This window comes from Eptatretus burgeri, chromosome 13 (assembly GCF_056783735.1).
Source record: "Eptatretus burgeri isolate ZD-2024b chromosome 13, Ebu_testis_v1, whole genome shotgun sequence".
NCBI lineage: Eukaryota > Metazoa > Chordata > Myxini > Myxiniformes > Myxinidae > Eptatretus > Eptatretus burgeri.
Window position 1 is genome coordinate 8,860,877 of NC_140973.1, and position 18,471 is coordinate 8,879,347.

General features: G+C 46.5%; 1 protein-coding gene across 2 annotated transcripts in view; it reads right to left on the reverse strand.

The window, feature by feature from the left end:
- Positions 1–6,665: 6,665 nt before the first annotated feature.
- Positions 6,666–18,471, reverse strand: part of GLIPR2 (GLI pathogenesis related 2) — a 59,895-nt gene continuing 48,089 nt past the window's right edge. For both annotated transcript variants that reach the window (XM_085851031.1, XM_085851032.1), the window contains 2 exons: positions 12,808–12,976; positions 6,666–7,764 (listed from right to left, as the gene is read on the reverse strand). In XM_085851031.1, the coding sequence (XP_085707157.1) occupies positions 12,813–12,976 (164 nt within the window). In that variant the 3' untranslated portion in view covers positions 6,666–7,764; positions 12,808–12,812. The remainder of the gene's footprint in view (positions 7,765–12,807; positions 12,977–18,471) is intronic.

The window sequence follows — 18,471 nt, forward strand, 5'->3', positions numbered from 1 at the left end:
CAACGCCGGCTGGCTCAGCACAGGCCTTGGGTCACGCGTCTTCAATCACGATACCAACGTAATCCTGAACCTTACCAGTTGGGTAAATAGAACCCCTGGTTACAGACTGGTTGTGTCAGATGCCAAGCATTTTCTGCCAGTCTGTTACCATTTTGGTTTTATATGCCAAACGAACGGATCGTTCCTCGATGCGACACAAATTAATCCATAGCGGCAACTTCATACGAACCAACCAGATTTATTGGGAAACATCGGGGATCACAACACAAGCAAAATTCACGACAATGTTTTCATTAACAATCCTCAACTAGGCAACCACGGACTACAGGTTTCGAGGGGGTCGCTACTGAAATATGCCTTAAGGCTTAAACAACGTGCAGACGAAGACAGATAGACAGACAGCATGCATGCAAGACAAGACAGAGTACTTGGTGATGTCTCATGGATGAGAGGACAGTGTCAAAAGCACGAATGTCGCTCGCAACAGGCGGATGTCCACGGATTCGAACTCCCAGCTCGAACGCGCCGCGTGGCAAGATGGCGGCGCCGTACTCTTCCTTCTCAAGGCACCGCGTGCGCACGCTCTCCTCAGCGCATTCCGACCCCACGCGATGTCGATGATGGGCCTCAGCCGATCTCTCTCAAGGTCCAGCATACAAATCCAGGCCTGGCCCGTTCACCAGACAAGGCCCAAATAGAGGTGCCGGGCTCCGGCAAGCGGATCGGCAAACGTGTCAAGCCGTTGGTGTGAGCAGGGACCGTCAGAGGCTCCGGTGTCTCCTCTCCTGCCTTCCCGCCTCAAAGCCTGACTTCCCAACTCCGTCCTCCGAGTTTCTCTCTCTGTCGAATCACCTTTTCTTTCCTTAGTCGATCGCCGATTCGACGTGCAGGCAGCCTCTCTTACGTTCGCTCGCTTCAAACCACTCACTCCTCCCACTTTTCGAAGCCCACAAGCTCCTCCCCTTCGCGTCACTTCCTCTTGTTGGCCACACCCTCTCAGCCGACTGGGTGGGGCTTCGTCCGGGATTGGGAAGAAGAAGAGGGACCTGTCGTTCCACCACCACCGCACAACAGTAATACAGCTTCTGACACCTCCCGACACACATATAACATCCATTTTACCAAACAACCAAACTATACATGCATTTAATGGGGGATCTGAGCTCATCCTATATTTAGTAGTCCAATAAGGGCCATTTCCGTAACAGTATCACGAGACTCAGGATGCGTCACTCCTTGGGTGTCATTTCCCTGGTCTGTGTAACTGCTCTGACTGAGGTGAGTGATCTCACCGTGAAGAACGCATTCTATGCCACACTCGAGTCTGTGGTTGAGCAGTGCCCCAGGCAAGACACTTCTCATCTTGGGGGATTTCAATGCATTGACATGAACTAATAGGGATGGTTATGAGACATGTGTTGGTCCCCATTGGTCTGGAACTGTGAACCAGAATAGCACTAAGTTTCTTGTCTTTGCAAGAAGACATGGACTTAGGGTGGCCGGTTCATGGTTTCAGCACCCACAAGCTCATCGCTGGACTTGGTATTCTAATGCTGGTGATGTGCAAAGGACGTTGACCATGTGCTTGTTGATGGTTGCTGGAAGATGATCCAGAACTGCAGGGTCTACCGGAGTGCTCAGTTCCTCAATGCCTACCACGGGCTTGTTGTAGCAACTCTGAGGTTTCAGCTTAAAAATCCAGAAGAAGGGTACAATCCCAGCCTAGGCTGGATGTTGGCAAGCTCAAGAATGAGAGGGTAGCTTAAGAGTTTGCAAACAGACTGAGTGGGGATTTGGGGTGTCTGGGTGCTTTGGGAGATCCTGAAGAGTTATGAAGTAAAGTGCCTTCAAGACCATGATCCTTGATGTTGCCAGTGGAAGTCTTGGAACTCAACGGAGGGTGAAGAAGAATTTTGTCTCTCAAGGGACACTGGATCCCATTGACCAGAGTCGCAGGGCCAGGCTTAATGGCAGAGCTGAGCTATTCAGGGAGTTGAGGCGTAAAACTGTACGTGTGCTCAGGGTGGGCAAGGAGGCCTCTGTGCGAGGAATCTATGAAGGGGTAGAGCATCACCTGCGGTCATGTGATTCTCATCCTGCTTACAGGGGAATTCGTGCATTGCGTTCCTTCGAGCCCATCCCTTGGTGAACTGCAGTTAGAGCAGTCTGAAGTGAAGGGCCGCTGGATCAGTTATTTTGAGCGGTTGTACCAGGCTGATCCACCAGCTGTTGAGTTGGATGTCAGGGGTGTTACAATCCCGATTGCTGACCCTCCAATCAACTGTGGTCCACCTTCGTTTGTGGGAACACAGGCTACGGTGAACCGGTTAAAATGGGGTAAAGCTCCTGGGATCTGTGGCATCCATGCTGAAATTCTCAAGTCTGGAGAAAATGCTGTATTCGTGTTGTTGCATGCAGTTCTGTGCTCTGCTTGGAACACAGGCATCATCCCAACTTACTGGAAGAGGAGCCATGTTGTCCCTCTCTGGAAAGGGAAGGGTGATCATCAGGACTGCAACTACTCCTGAGGAGTGACGCTGCTCTCAGTGCCTGGCAAGGTTTTTGCTTGGATAATTATTGATCGGGTTCGCCACCATCTCCTTGAGCACCAGCGTCCAGAGCAGTCAGGCTTTACACCAAAGAGGTCAACGATTGACCGTATCCTTGCTCTTCGGGTCCTCACTGAACGCAGACGAGAGTTTCGGCAGGGGCTGCTTGCAGCCTATGTTGATCTCTGTAAAGCGTTTGATTCGGTGAATTGGGATGCCCTCTGGAGGATTCTTGGTCTTCATGGGGTGCCACCAAAACTGATCGATCTGATGTCTGAACTCTACTCTGGTACTGAAAGTGCTGTGAGATGTGGTGGTACCATCTCTGACTTATTTCCAGTTGTTACTGGAGTTCGTCAGGGGTGTGTACTGGCCCCCACACTTTTCAGCACTTGTATGGACTGGAGTCTAGGGATGATGTCAGAGAGATCAAGCTGTGGTGCATCGTTTGAGAATGTCAAGATCTATGACCTTGATTTCGCAGATGATGCAGTCATCTTTGCGGAGACTTTAGATATCCTTTTGGGGGCCCTGGAGATGCTGAATGAGGATTCGGAGCCGCTGAGATTATGGGTTTCCTGGGTCAAAACTAAGATCTAGGCTTTCAATGACATCTTGGATACCACTGTCCTCTCTGTGCCTGTTTGTGGTGAGGATGTTGAGGTCGTGGAGAAATTCACTTCCCTTGGCAGTGATATTCATGTCTCCGCAGGTTGTGAGCCGGAGGTCAATAGACGTCTGGGTCGGGCCTGGGGAGTCATGGATTTACTGGATAATGGGGTGTGGCGCTGCCGGTACCTGTGCGGGAGGATGAAAGTCTGAGTCTTCAGGTCCTTGCTGCTTCCAGTCTTGCTCTGTGGATGTGAGACTTGGACTCTGACCAAGGATCTGAGATGGAGACTTAATTCCTTTGGTACCAGGTCTCTTCGGAGAATCCTTGGCTATCGCTGGTCGGACTTTGTGTCCAACGAGCGGTTGCTGAGAGAGACTCAAATGAGATTTGTTACCTGCATAGTCCGTGAGCGTCAGCTGCAGCTGTATGGACATGTGGCTCGTTTTCCTGACTCTGATCCTGCTCACCAGATTCTCTCAGCGAGGGAGTCTCGTGAGTGGAGGAGGCCAATGGGCCGACCACGTTCCTCGTGGTTGATCAGCATCTCAAGGAGATGGGGATGGGCCAGGAATCTGCCTGGGGGATGGCCAGACAGAGGCCACTGGAGTACCGGCGGAAAGTGAACGCAGCGACGCGCTGCTCTGACGCATGCTCCCATACTTGACCTGACCCTCTTGTCTCATGACCCTCTTGATGTGCGTTGTGTGTTCGCTCTCATACAAGCCTCGACAAGGTATCCAAAAATAAATAAATAAAAAGGATTTTAACAATGGTACACTTGGAGTGAAACTGGTCTGTTTTGAATTGGGGAAACAAACACTCACATGAATATTTTTCTGTTCTTTCAATTATTTCTCTCTTTCACTGATCGTCATTGCAACGACATTTAGATGAATACAATTTCATTTCAGTTGAATGAAATCTCACGTCCATTATCGAAAACTAAAAGATGTGGGGAGTTGAAACGGTTCACAAAAAGAATATTTAAGCAAACAAAACTCATAGAAACAATCCCTCATGTGTTAGTGTTCTCTGAAGGATTTGATAAAGTATACAAATTACAATTGGATGCTTATCCAAATGTTCAAGACTCTATTAGTCAATTGATAACATTATCAACAGCGATCTTCTCCTCATTGTTCATCTTTTCAGACTGTAAGGCACCACAAGCCCTCCTTTCCTCGAGACCTCTCGTCAAATGGCAGGAAACCTTCCCAAGCACCATCGAGTGATGTCACCCATCCAGAAAAGACCAAGAGCAAGGCAGCCATCAAACTCGGTCAGAACGTGGATCTTCGAATCACAACAACCCATCGCATCAAAAATGCTGACCTCACACGGAGTCAACCAGAGTGGAATTAATGAAGGATACCAACCACCTTCCCGACGATTCAACACCCCTTCCTGGTGACTGGTGTACCAACAAGCACCCCGACACACAAAACCCCAAAGAGACAGACTCCACGGACAGACATTACCGATTCCAACATAAATGTGCCAAGAACTCCAGCAAAGAAAAGTTCAACAAACGCAAGCTTGACAGGATGTTTGACCACGCTACAAAAACATTTCAAGAGTTCTCAAGCAATATCAAGCAGTCTACAAGCAATATCAAGCAATATCAGAAAGTTGACACACTAGATTAACTAGAAGATGCAGTAAAGACGCTAAAAAATAATTTCCTAACATAGAGTGGTCTGGAAATGGTTAAACAAAAACCTGTGAGATGCCATCTGAAATCATGAAGAGGATGGTTAATTAAGGAACGCAGACAAGACATCCAGGGAAAAGTAACCCCTTGCACTCACCCTCACACTTCACTAATATTCTGATAAGGTGAAAAGATATGCGTGGAAAACATTTGACCTCCAGCTGCCCCATCCCAGTGTCATCCACCACTGGTTCAGCACCATTGATGGCAAACCAGGGTTCACAGAAGAAGCATATTCAGCACTCTGGAAATTAAAGCAACAGAAAGCAGCCTTGAATTTGTTTGTGCCTTGATGCTTGATGAAATAGATTGCCATTAAGAAGCATGTAAGCCTGGTGTTGGCTTTATGGTTAGGGTGGTGAGCTTGGGATCCTAGGATCCTGAGTTCAAATCCCACTCAGCTGTTGAATTAATACCAGGTGGGGTTGACTGCCTGTCATCCTTCTGAGGTCGGCAAAATTAGTGCCAGCTTGCTGGTATCCTGTGTCAGAGTGATGACCCGTCCAGGATTGTGCCCAATAGCCCAGAAGACTGCTGAGGCAGCACCAATGCTTTGCACTGAGTATGGTCCCAATGGATGGGATGGAAGAAGCTTGTTCAATGGGATTGGAACATGTTTCATGGTTATGTCGATATTGGCATAGAGCGTTCTGATGACAGCAATCCGGTTGCATCAGATGCCTTGGGCTTCATGGTTGTTCCACGCAACACAAATTGGAAAATTCCTGTGGGTTCCTTCCTAGTCAATGGATTGTCAGGAGCTGAGCAGGTAAACCTCATCTAGCGGCTGATGAGGAACTCTTGCATCTAATGGCATCCTGGAAGATGGTAAGGGGGGGGGGCTACATCAAATGGGAATACATCAAGGAACTACATAAACTCCAGGAGAAGAAGGGACTAACACTGGGAAACAAACTACACAATGCTCACACTGCCGTGGCAGAAGCAAGAGATGAAGTTGAATTTGGCAGCCCAGACACTTAGCTGGAGTGTTGCAGATGTTCTTGAAGTTCTATGTGATCAAGGATTATGTCACTTTTGGGGATGTGATGCCACTATAGATTTCATCAGAAAAATAGATCATCTCTTTTATGCATTGAATTCCCACAGAAGGTGAAAAACACGATCATTTCTCGTTATAAATTACACTCAAACTACATGATGGGAACCACCTTCACCCAGCATCGCGCCAACCAAGATGGCGCCCGGTAGCTACACTCTGTGTGTTGTCAATGGCAGTGAGCATTCCATCTATTTTGAGTTCAGTGTTAACCCATTGAAAACGGGTATAGAGTACCGATGGTGATATTTATTTAATACTGTTGTAATTAGATCTCCCGTGATTGATCACTCCCTTTGCCGATCCATCCTGATGGACCACATGAGATTGTGTTTCACTTTGAAGTGGATGCAGACCGACCTTTTGCGTGCTGCCGTGGAATGCGACACAAAGCGCGCCTCAGGGATGGGGTTGTCCAACTCTACTTCAATTTACGCGAGTGCAGCTCTGACGTCACAAGCAAACCCGACACGCCCCTTGAAGCAATAAGCGTGTGACCCAGGCTGACTCGTTGGTGCACAATTCCTACACGTTCTATTGTTGGTCCTCGACCTCGCTGGGTCAACGAAATGTTGATAAACTTGTCCAACACGATATGCATCATGGTACAGTTGCAGGAAATCCGAAGGACATTGTTGTTTTTGATTTTTATTCGAAAGACCAGGCTGAAGTTTAATATTCTGGATTATGTTAGAGGCGTTGACATTACGTTTATACATTCGAACACTAGGATATTGTTGGTTGCACGGGATATGACACAATGTGCCAAGTAAATCACGTTATGATACAAAAGCTTGTCACCATTGTAAATGTGGTTAGCAGTCACATATTTCTTACGAGCAGGGGTGCTTGGTGTTGCTGGGCATCACAAGCTCCCTCCTCCTGCCCCTTCCCTTCCCTTCCTTTCCCCTCTTCTCGAATATGCAACGAGTCCAACATTAAAAGCATCCCACTTTTCACATAGTTTTGTAAACTATTCCTTCATTCCCTTCACACCAGATATATCTTTTAAACAAGTGGAAAGCATTCAAGTCTGTACCTTTCACCAGATTCCAGGAATGATGACTGCTGGGAAAGCAAAAGGAAAACCACCCAGGGCAATTATTCTTGGAGAGAAAGAGAGAAAGAGAGAAAAAAAAATAGAAAGAGAAAATTGGATAACTCTGCCCTCTACTGGGAAATGTTGGTATTTCAGTCGACTGAAATGTGACTGGTAAACTGTGGTCACTTCACAGCAATGAGGCTTCCCACTCTGAAAGATACTAATTTGGCAACAATCGATGGATATTCCAAAAAGTTCCACCTGTTTCAATTGAAACTATTCACTCTGATAGAAATCTGTCCTCATAAAAAACACAAACAAACAACTGTTCAACCAAAAATCAGTAACCATCAGGTCGTCCATCACAAGACATTCACTCAAAAGTTTATTGAAACTCAAACTAACGAAAAGGAATTTAACCTAGGTTATATTAACTCGTACAAAAGAAATCCGAGAGTAGAACATACAAATCAGTACAAGATGAATACCGCATGTATTACTTACATACAGCATAATGACCGTTTCCTTCAAATTGCAAGCTTTGCACACAACAAATTCTGTTAGTCCATCAAGAGTAAACATCAGCGATGGTTATGTCAAGTTTCTGAAAGCCAGATGTTGCCAAAAACCCCAAAAATGTCCTAAAACATTGGTGGAAAGTGTCCAATTGCTTGCTGAACCATGGTTCCAGGTGTTCCAGCTATGAATCTAAATGTGGCTTCTGTAGCAGTTCCGTTGGATGTTCGCAGAGGTGCACCGAAGCTGTCGAGTGGTCTAGTGCAGGGGCCTCTGTTTAAAGAAAGGTGTTTGTAGTACCATTGGTTAACAGGTCTAAGAGTACTTGACATAACAGCATGTAAGCCACGATTCCTTTGTTTAAAAGGATTTAACAAGAATCTGTTGTGCTCCCAGTTTCCCCCAGCTATAATCTAGAAAACCTTTCAATGACCAGTTTCATTGTCTGCAGAAATAGGTGAACTCGATATTTTAACATGAGGCATGATCAGCAGGTCCACGAATCAATAACTGTCTAAAAATAATGAAAATATTTCCAACATGGCATTTAAACATTTAAATCTTGAAACTCAACCTATTATTAGTCTTTGTGTCGAAGTTAGGCCAAGGACTTCCTGATCATCTATATATTAAAGTAACCAGATTTCTCCATCCATCTGCCCCTCTGCCTGTCAAGCTGTTTTCACTGGGACGGCATTACGTCTTCTGTTAGGTACAGATGTGCACGTCATCCTGGCGTCCAGCACTCAAGCTGTCCCATGGCTTTGCTGATGGCAGTTGAATATCTTAACCCATACATCTGGCTATCTGACATCTGTAAGCACGCATGTACACACAATATGGATTTGAACTTGCGATCCCAGAATGACAAGTTCTGTGTTCAGATGGGAAACCATCAAGCCAACCAAGGGTATGAATCAATTTATATTGTTACGTTGGAGGGGGTGCGAATAAAGTAGCATGTTAAGTTAGCATGAGCCGTGTGGTTGTCCAAGTTAGAATACTTTCTGTAACCAGGGACCCGTTGGAGTGAAGTTGCCCTGTTCTTACACACGCCATGAGAGGTGTCGACCAGCCTATAGTCGACACACGCCACAACCGACCTATAGTCGACAGACTTTACACAGGAAAATGCAATTCATGTATGTCCTCTCTGTGAACCAGGCAAGATTAGGAGAAGGGTGGATTTGGATGTTGGTGCTTTGGTGCTTTGTCAGGTAAGTCAGGTATGGGAGCATGCGCCGGAGCAGTGCGTCGTTGCGTCCACTTTCCGCCGGTACTCCAGGGGCCTCCGTCTGGCCATCCCCCAGGCAGATGCCTAGCTCATCCCCATCTCCTTGAGATGCTGATCAACCTGCTGCAACCACAAGGCACAGGGTCAGCCCATCAGCCTCCTCCACTCACGAGGCTCCCTCGCCAAGAGAATTTGGTGAGCAGGACCAGCATCAGGAAAACGAGCCACATGTCCATACAGCCACAGCTGACGCTCACGGACTATGCAGTGAACAAATCTCATTTGAGTCTCTCTCAACAATCGCGCGTTGGACACAAAGTCTGACCAGCGATAGCCAAGGATTCTACAAAGAGACCTGGTACAAAAGGAATTAAGTCTGTCTCAGATTCCTGGTCAGAGTCCAAGTCTCACATCCATAGAGCAAGACTGGAAGCACAAAGGACCTGAAGACTCGGACTTTTGTCCTCCCGCACACCATAATCCAGTGAATCCATGACTCCCCAGGCCCAACCCAGACGTCTGTTAACCTCTGGTTCACAGCCATCAGAGACATGAATATCACTGCCAAGGTAAGTGAATCTCTCCATGACCTCAACATCCTTGCCACAAACAGGTACAGACAAGATAGCAGCATCCAAGATGTCATTGAAAGCCTGGATCTTAGTTTTGACCCAGGAAACCCAAAATCGCAGCGGCTCCAACTCCTCATTTAGCACCTCGAGGGCCCCCAAAAGGATATCTAAAGTCTCCGCAAAGATGACTGCATCATCTGTGAAATCAAGCTCAGCGATCTTGACATTCCCAAACGATGCACCACAGCTTGATCTCTCCGACATCCTCCCAGAATCCAGTCCATACAAACCCTGAAAATTGTGCGGGCCAGTACACACGCCTGACGAGCTCCAGTAACAACTGTAAATAAGTCAGAGATGGTGTCATCACATCTCAACACTCTCATCACCAGAATATAGTTCAGACATCAGATTGATCAGTTTTAGTGGCACCCCACGAAGACCAAGAATCCTCCAGAGGGCGTCCCAATTCACCCGAATCAAACACTTTACAGAGATCAACATAGGCAGCAAGCAGCCCCTGCCAAAACTCTCGTCTGCGTTTGGTGAGGACCCGTAGAGCAAGGATATGGTCAATCATTGACCTATTTGGTGTAAAGCCTGACTGCTATGGAAGCTGGTGCTCAAGCAGATGCTAGCAAACACTCAATAATTATCCGAGCAAAGACCTTGCCCAGCACTGAGAACAGCGTCACCCCTCGGTAGTTGTTGCAGTCTTGGCGATCACCCTTCCCTTTCCAGAGAGGGACAACAAGGCCCCTCTTCCAGTCAATTGGGATGATGCCTGTGTTCCAGGTAGAACACAGAACTGCATGCAATGACACGAGTGCAGCATTTCCACCAGCCTTGAGAAGTTCAGCATGGATGCCACAGATCCCTGGAGCTTTATCCCATTTCAACCGGTTCTCCACAGCCTATGTTCCCACAAACGAAGATGGACCACAGTTGATTGGAGGGTCAGCAATCGGGATTGTAACACCCCTGACATCCAACTCAACAGCTGGTGGATCAGCCTGGTACAGCCATTCAAAGTAACCAGTCCAGCGGGCCTTCACGTCTGACTCCTCGGTCAAGAGCCCACCACCCTCTCCTCTTACTGCAGTACACTGAGGGACGGGCTTGGAGTAACGCAATGCGTGAATTCCCCTGAAAGTAGGATGAAAAATCACCTGACTACAGGTGATGCTCTACCCCCCTCACAGATTCCTCGCACATAGGCCTCCTTGTCCACCCTTAGCACACGTACAGTTTTATGCCTCAGCTGCCTGAACAGCTCAGCTCTGCCATTTAGCCTGGCCCTGTGACTGGTCAATGGGATCCAGTGTCCCTTCGGACGAAATTCTTCTTTACCCGACAGTGAGATCAAAGACATCTCCTGGCAACATCAAGGACTGTGGTCTTGAAGGCAATCCACAACTTTTCAGGATCCCCCAAATGTCCACTCAGCCTGTTCGCAAACTCCTCAGCTACCCTCTCATCATTGAACTTGCCAACTTCCAGCCTAGACTGGGATGGTACCATTCTCCTGGATTTAAGCTGCAACTTCAGAGTTGCAACCACAAGCCTGTGCTTAGTATTAAGAAACTGAGCACTCCGGTAGACCCTGCTGTTATGGATCATCTTCCAGCAACCATCAACGAGCACATGGTCAATCTCCTTTGCCACACCGCCAGCGTTGGAATACCAAGTCCCGTGATGAGCCTGAGGGCGCTGAAACCATGAACCGGCCACCCTAAGTCCATGACTTCTTGCAAAGTCAAGGAACTTTGTGCTATTCTGGTTCACAGTCCCAGACCCATGGGGACCAACACGTGTCTCATAACCATCCCTATCAGTTCCATTCGATGCATTGAAATCCCCCAAGATGAGAAGTGTCTCGCCTGGGGCACTGATCAACCACAGACTCGAGCGTGGCAGAGAACGCGTCCTTCACAGTGAGATCACTCGCCTCAGTCTGAGCATATACAGAGACCAGGGAAATGACACCCAAGGAGTGATGAATCCTTAGTCTAATAATACACTCGTTGACCGATGTTACCTCAATTATCATTGGAGTCAGCTTATTGGACACAGCTACAGCAACTCCTTGGGCATGGTAACAATGAGAGCGACCAGACCAATAGTAGGTGTGCCTTGGTGCTATGGCTGTGGGGCTGACCAGCGCTGCTCGGCCTGCAGACCTGCCCATATTGGAGCCAACATCCATCCATCCATCCATCCATCCATCCCCCCCCCGGTATCCTTTTGGGACCTTTCTTTCCACTCCCCCTTTGTCAGTGAAAGTGATTGTGTGCTCCATACTAATATCAAAAATATCATTCTGTCTATTGATTCATTTGTTTCAGTCTGCCTTTCATCTTGGAATTCTCTGTTCATGTTGTCTTGTGATCAATTTCAATAAATCTGATGTCTTAAGAATGCATGTCACCCGATTAACACCTCCTCTCGCACGTGCGAGGAAACCGGCCATTTCGGCTGGTTTTTGATTAATCCCTGTGCAAGATAAATATCGGTGAAATCTATTTGTTTTAAGAGACCGGCGAGATGAGGCTTCCTTCGATTTGGCCATTTGCAAAGCACATTGCTTTAGCGGGTCCACGTTAGCAGACCCCGTCGATACAACAGCATTATATGAAAATGTAGATTTAATATCTACACAAACTATTTACCCAACTTGCATCTTATTCAGGCCGAGGTCACATTTGCCACGCGGCGGCCGTGGGGTCTCCAAAATCTACGGCCATTAGCAATTATACGGCGGCCGCAGTATTTCCACGGTCACACAATGCAGCAGTCACATATGTTTTTTATTTTTCGGGGAGCCGCACGGCGTATTTATAAATTGTGGAGACCGAAAACGTGGGGTTGTCGTACGGTCTTTGATTTGATGTCGCACGGTGACCTTAAGGCGTTCCTGCGGCAGCCATAGAATTTAAGGCAGACGCAAGGTGCCCGCAAGGCGACCGCAGGGGGGCCCCAAGGCGAACGTGTGGCCAGACGGACGGTAACGAATGGGTAAATATATAAATATATATATATTTTTTTTTCGGCTTGTCGAATTGCTATGGCGAACGTAGAAATGAAAAATGTTATAACTCCGCGTTATAATTCCACGGCGACCTTACGGCCTGTAAAATATAGCCATATGGCGAAGGGCCACCCTGAGGCCACCTCAGAAACTCTGTGGCCGCCGCACGTTTCTGTCAATTCAGAGGGCGTACGGCTGCCGTATCCTCGCCGTAGAGCAAATGCGACTTAGGCCTTAACACCAATATATAGGCAGAGTCAATATGGTCAAAATAACTCACTCAAATGCAAACCTTTAGCCCACCACATGGGATACCATACATCCAGAGGACCGAAAACTATAAAATAAATACAAAAGGGAAGTGAAAATGAATGTGAACAAGAGTGACTGGTGGAACCTACCTTATCAATATCAAACATTACATGCATGGGTCTAAAAAAAATACTACTTTGTCGACGTACCTGCACTGTGCTGAGACGTACCTGCACTAAGAAGCAATCGGTGGAAGGACGTTCTGTTCAAAGCAACCGGAGTTGATGACATTTCCTGCAGGAAAGTATCGTGCCACGACGAAGCTCGAACCGTCCCCTGCCTGGGCCTTCCCTACACCCAGTTTTGTACTGCCCTTCCACACCATGGCAGTGAAGTGCCCTGGACATGAACCACATCGAGGTCATTGAAAAACAGGCATCGGAATAATATTTAATCTTCAAACAGTGTCCATCAGCAGGCTAGGATGGTCAAACATTCATAATGTTGAAAGATTTGATGCAAACTTGAAACAAATAGCACATTAAACACATCAAACTCACACCTCCTTTAAATCATCGAGCAATGGCCTCATCAAACCAAAAGGATTTGCACTCGTATGCAATTAAAATATCTTTTACACAAAATAAATTTGTGGATTATTGATGCTGATATTGACAAGGATATTCTGCTACAATCAACTAAAGAGAGTGTTCCGCTCTCAATTTAGGCCCTGCCATTCCACAGGATTATGTCATTCATAAATGTGTCTCATGCTCTTAACGATCATAAACAGAGTACGTGTTTGAAATGATATACAAGCCAATTGAACCTAGCATACACCACTAGGCAAAGATGGTGTGAATGTGTGTGTCGGTGTATTATAATATTGTTACGTCTGAGGGGGGATATGCATTCAAAGGGTAATTAGGATGTTTAATTGGGTATGCCATGCTGTTCGAGTGCACAAGGATCTCGATGTAATAAGTAGCAATTCAGTGGTGATAAGTTGTCTAGTAAATGTCCATTTCTTTAAGGAGGAAATGATAATTGTCACGTAATTAGATAGGGAAACGGGTTAGGGTAAGTGTGTCTTCGTAAACCCTTTTAGTATTCCCTGGAGGCTTGCCGTGACGTCACAGGACAGTGCTGCGGATGGCTCCGCCCCGTGATCACGATTGGCGGAAGGCGACGGTGGAGGGCCAATAAAACGGCTCGATTGGAAGTGACGAGGACTCGAGGATAAAAAGGTTCTGTTCGGGGAAAAGAGGTGGAAGAAGAAGATTGATAAAGAGAAACCGTTTTGGTGGAGGCTGTTGGGTCGGAGCGTGCTCGATTGTTGCGCTGGTTCGTTCCTGGATTCATCGTGTCTCGTGGCCTTGCTGTGCCTCATGCCTCACCTCGGTTGGCTCTGGGGTTCTGCTGGCTGGGAGTACGGGGTGGAACGGCGGGCGGACCTGCCTCCCTCTCCTGCTCGCAACTTGGCGCCAGAACTGGCTCCCTGGCAGCTGTGAGCGGACTTGGGCCGACACCAGGAGGTCGACAGCACCACGGTGTCTCCTGCCCCTGACGAGCGCAACGCCAGCTCGTCCGACACCAATCCAGGGACTGTTGCGTCTACACCACGGGCCAGCTACGTTGTGTGTGTGTGTGTGTGTGTGTGTGTGTGTGTGTGTGTGTGTGTGTGTGTGTGTGTGTGTGTGTGTGTGTGTGTGTGTGTGTGTGTGTGTGTGTGTGTGTGTGTGTGTGTGTGTGTGTGTGTGTACCTGGCGCCTTAGAGGGTTTGAGGTTTGTATATCCATTGGAATTGTTTGTGTTTTCCTCACGCCCGAACCCACACCACCATCCCGTCGAATCGCCCTGGATCCCTCCTCTTGCCGAGTCTTATTATTTCTGGTTAGAGAAATAAACATTATTAACTCAGTGAAAAGCGACTCGTGCCACCTTCCTCGTCCCGTTTGCGGTAGAGCGATTAAAACCGCCATCTTTGGGTTATGAAAAATAAACCGCCTCCATCGTTTCGGCTCATTCTACATTGGCGGGACTGTTCAAGTCCCGTGGACGTCACAATATCATTACATTTGTGGGGGGTTCAACATTACCATAGAGCAGACAAGAATGTATGGAGTAGCATCGTCAGTGCACGAGTAGTTAACCAATCTCGATGTAATAAGTAGGGACATGTCAGCTTAAGGATCATCTTATTTGAATGTGTACCATTTCGGGGGTGGTGCTTGGTAATAATTCATTAGGGACGATGGTTAATGAAATTGTGCATTTCACACCTTTGTAAACCTCGATATGGGGTACAGGTAGACTTTGTAAGAGTGGGGTGGAGCTATGAACACCTCCAGGGGCGGAGCTGTAGACGTCTTCAAGGTGCGGAGCATTCCCCGGGGAGAAGAGGAAGGAGCCTAATCGGGTGGTTGGGTATGTGAGAGATGGATCAAAGGAGTTCTGAGGTTAAAAAATATTTATAAAAACTGGGGAAAAGACTGCCGAGGAGAATGCATCGGAGAGGAGAGTCTGAAGAGAAAAGGGACGTTTGAGGAGAACTGACTGAGAGGGAGAATATCTCTGAGAAGAGGAGTCATCCTGCCTGCTTACCTCTACCCGTTTTTGTTGCCCTGTGTCTGTTCCTCATCCTACCAGTCTCCTCAGTATCTTGCCCATCATCCTCCACCTGCTCTTGGCTGCTCCGCACCAATCCTTCCACCAGCTCCCACCAGAGTTCAGTCCCCCGGTTTTGTACCTTTCTCATCTGTGATTGAGTCTGGAGTGAGGCGCCTTCATTTTGTTACTCATTTCACCTCACTGTATATAATTATTCATCAATTGCATTTCCTTTTGTCAGGTCAATCTTCCCCTGGTTGTTTGTGTTTTGGAAAATAAACCCGTTGGTTTCAACAAAAGCTTTAAGGTTCTCGTGTCTCTCCTCAACCACGCATGAACAGTCTGCCATAATTCGGAACGTCTCCATAAGAGTTAAAAACCGTTTGGTGCATCATGGGATTTTAACCTCCCACCGAAACAATATGTACCAGAGTGGACACAAAATCCCTACGCACACAGTTAGAACTTATCTGTATGCTTCCCTCCATTCTCCACACAAATTTGAATTTTTCTCCAGGTTCTTCTGGACATCATCTTCCATGTTGAAGGTTGGAGTTCATAAAAGCAACCCCTGACAGCTGTTTTGAGGTCTTCAACTGTCAAGAATCAACTATCCTGTAACAAGATGGTGCACCAGCACATTATACTCTCACAGTTAGAGAATATCTCGATGACGAATTCAGTGGATGGTGGATTGGACATGGATCCGAGATAAGTCCGGACTTCGAGGAGGCCACACGATCTCGGATCCACGTCCAATCCATCGTCCACTGAATTATTTGTCGAGATATTCTCCAACTGTGACAGTATAATGTACTGGTGTACCATCTTGTTGCAGGATAGCTGAAGATAGCAGGATTTCTTCAGATAAATAACTAACTGATAAACTGACAGCGCACACACAGATAAATTCTAACTAAATTCGAACTGCATGCAGAGGGATTTTGTGGTCATTCTGTATACATAATATATAAAGAAGAAAGTTTGTTTCTTTGTTTGGACGTTTAGCATTCAGACCCTGCAGGAACCAGAACAACTAAACTTCGCACGGCCACCTCTTTCGTCCAGACGAACATCGAGGGCTTCTGTTCTGTTCTTACTTATGGCAGCTTGGTTTCCGGGTCGCTATCATTCCTTGGAAGCGTGGCTGTGCTGCTGATGCTGTGCCTCTCTACCAGTACACTGGTACTCATTCAGCTGACCTCAGAAGGATGACAGGCCGAGTCAACCCCACCTGGTGCTAATGCAGCAGCCAACAGGGCTCAAACTCTAGAACCTAGGATCCCAAGCCAGTCACCCCAGTTATTAAGCCAACACCAGGCTTTGGTTGAGGGCTATATTTGGATTAATAATAATAATAAAATAAGATGATTGGCATCTTTCTTTTTTTTTTTCATTCGTCAGACCTCAATCGAGCAGCAAGATGATTGGCATTTTATCATTGAAAAAAAAAAAACTTCTGATGATATCCAAAGACTCAATAGCTCATTTGGCCGTCACCGGGCAAGTGATGAGGTCCTTGGGTTTGAGTCCCGGGTCGAGTCACTAGCCCCATGCAAGAATTTATTCCTGTTTTTCTACTACTATATATAAAATCCAAATAAGGCCGTTCCGCCACAATAAATGCATCATAGCGTTAAATGACATGAGCGCATGCATCCTGCTTCAGCAGCGCACACTCAAGTCTATTTTAAAGACTGAGGATTCAAAAGATGTTATGGGACACAAACTGTGCCTTGCTGCTCTATCAAACTAAGACGTGTAACAGTATGTGTAATAAAAATAAAAATAAAAAAACCGTTTTTACAGCCATTTTTCCCTGCTGTGCAGGGGTTGGCTTTTTCTTGAGGCAATGTTTTGTTTTTATGGCCGGATGCCCTTCCTTACGCCAACCCTGGTCGCCTCTTACGACACACAGGGATATGGTACACCTATTCTAACCGGGGCATACACCGGGACCAGTACACTGGTACTCATTTCGCCGACCTCGGAAGGATGACAGGCTGAGTCAACCCCCTGGTGTTAATTCAGCAGCCAACAGGGCTTGAACTCAGGACCCTGGGATCCCAAGCCAACACCCTAACCACTAAGCCAACACCAGGCTTAGTATGTGTAATATATATATATATATATATATATATATATATATATATATATATATATACATACATATATATATATATATATATATACATATACATACATACACACACACACACACACACACACACACACACACACACACACACACACACACACACACACACACACACACACACACACATACATACAAACAAACAAACGAAATTGCTCATTGAGCAAGGAATTGCCAGAATAACTTTGTCATATCTCCATGATCTCTGAAAAACAAAAACCTGGAAATCAATTTGGTTCTTACAAGTCGATAGTGCTACTGTTTAATGAGTTATAGCACTTAGTTTGGTCATGATCATTACTTGGAAGTCAGTCGGACTTGAAATGGCATTTTTATCGCAATTTGAAATTTTTGACCCGACCCCCCCCCCCGACATTCGACCCCCGACCGCTAAGAAGGGTGTTGGTGTGACACCCCAATGAGACATATGGTTGGATGCAGTATTGGAAGATGCACATTTTGGATTTGTTTTGAAATCGATACGACCATTTTAGCGGACGTTATTGCGAAAATAAGAATTTCAGTTTTTCGGTGACCTTGACCTTGACTTTTGACCCAGATTCACCAAAAACGATAAATGTCTAAGTTGGACCATGGCCGACGTCTGTACCCAGTTTGGTCATGATCACTGAAACGGTGTGGCTGCTACAGGGTAAACAAACATGCAAACTAACAGACAGACACACAGAATGACACACACAACCGACCAACATAAATGCCGAAATCCGAAGGATTCCGGCAATTAACACACACACACACACACACACACACACACACACACACACACACACACACACACACACACACACACACACACACACACACACACACACAGTTTCAGGTCAATGAAAACATGAAGGATGGACATTATATGAGAAGCCATGTTGTCTACAAAGAGAACACTTTGGTATAATGAACAGAATAATTTACTACTCTTCAGTACCACCTGTACAATTCAGTAACAGGACATTTAAAATCGACACATAAAAATTTGAAAGGTAACACCTGAGCTTTTGCTTAAAACCATTTATTGAAGTGGTTTCAGTTATTTCAGCATTAATGCTGTTGACCGCGACGTGCCCAGGAGGCGATTGCTTCTGGACGGTGTTCGTCTGCGGACGTGTTTGTC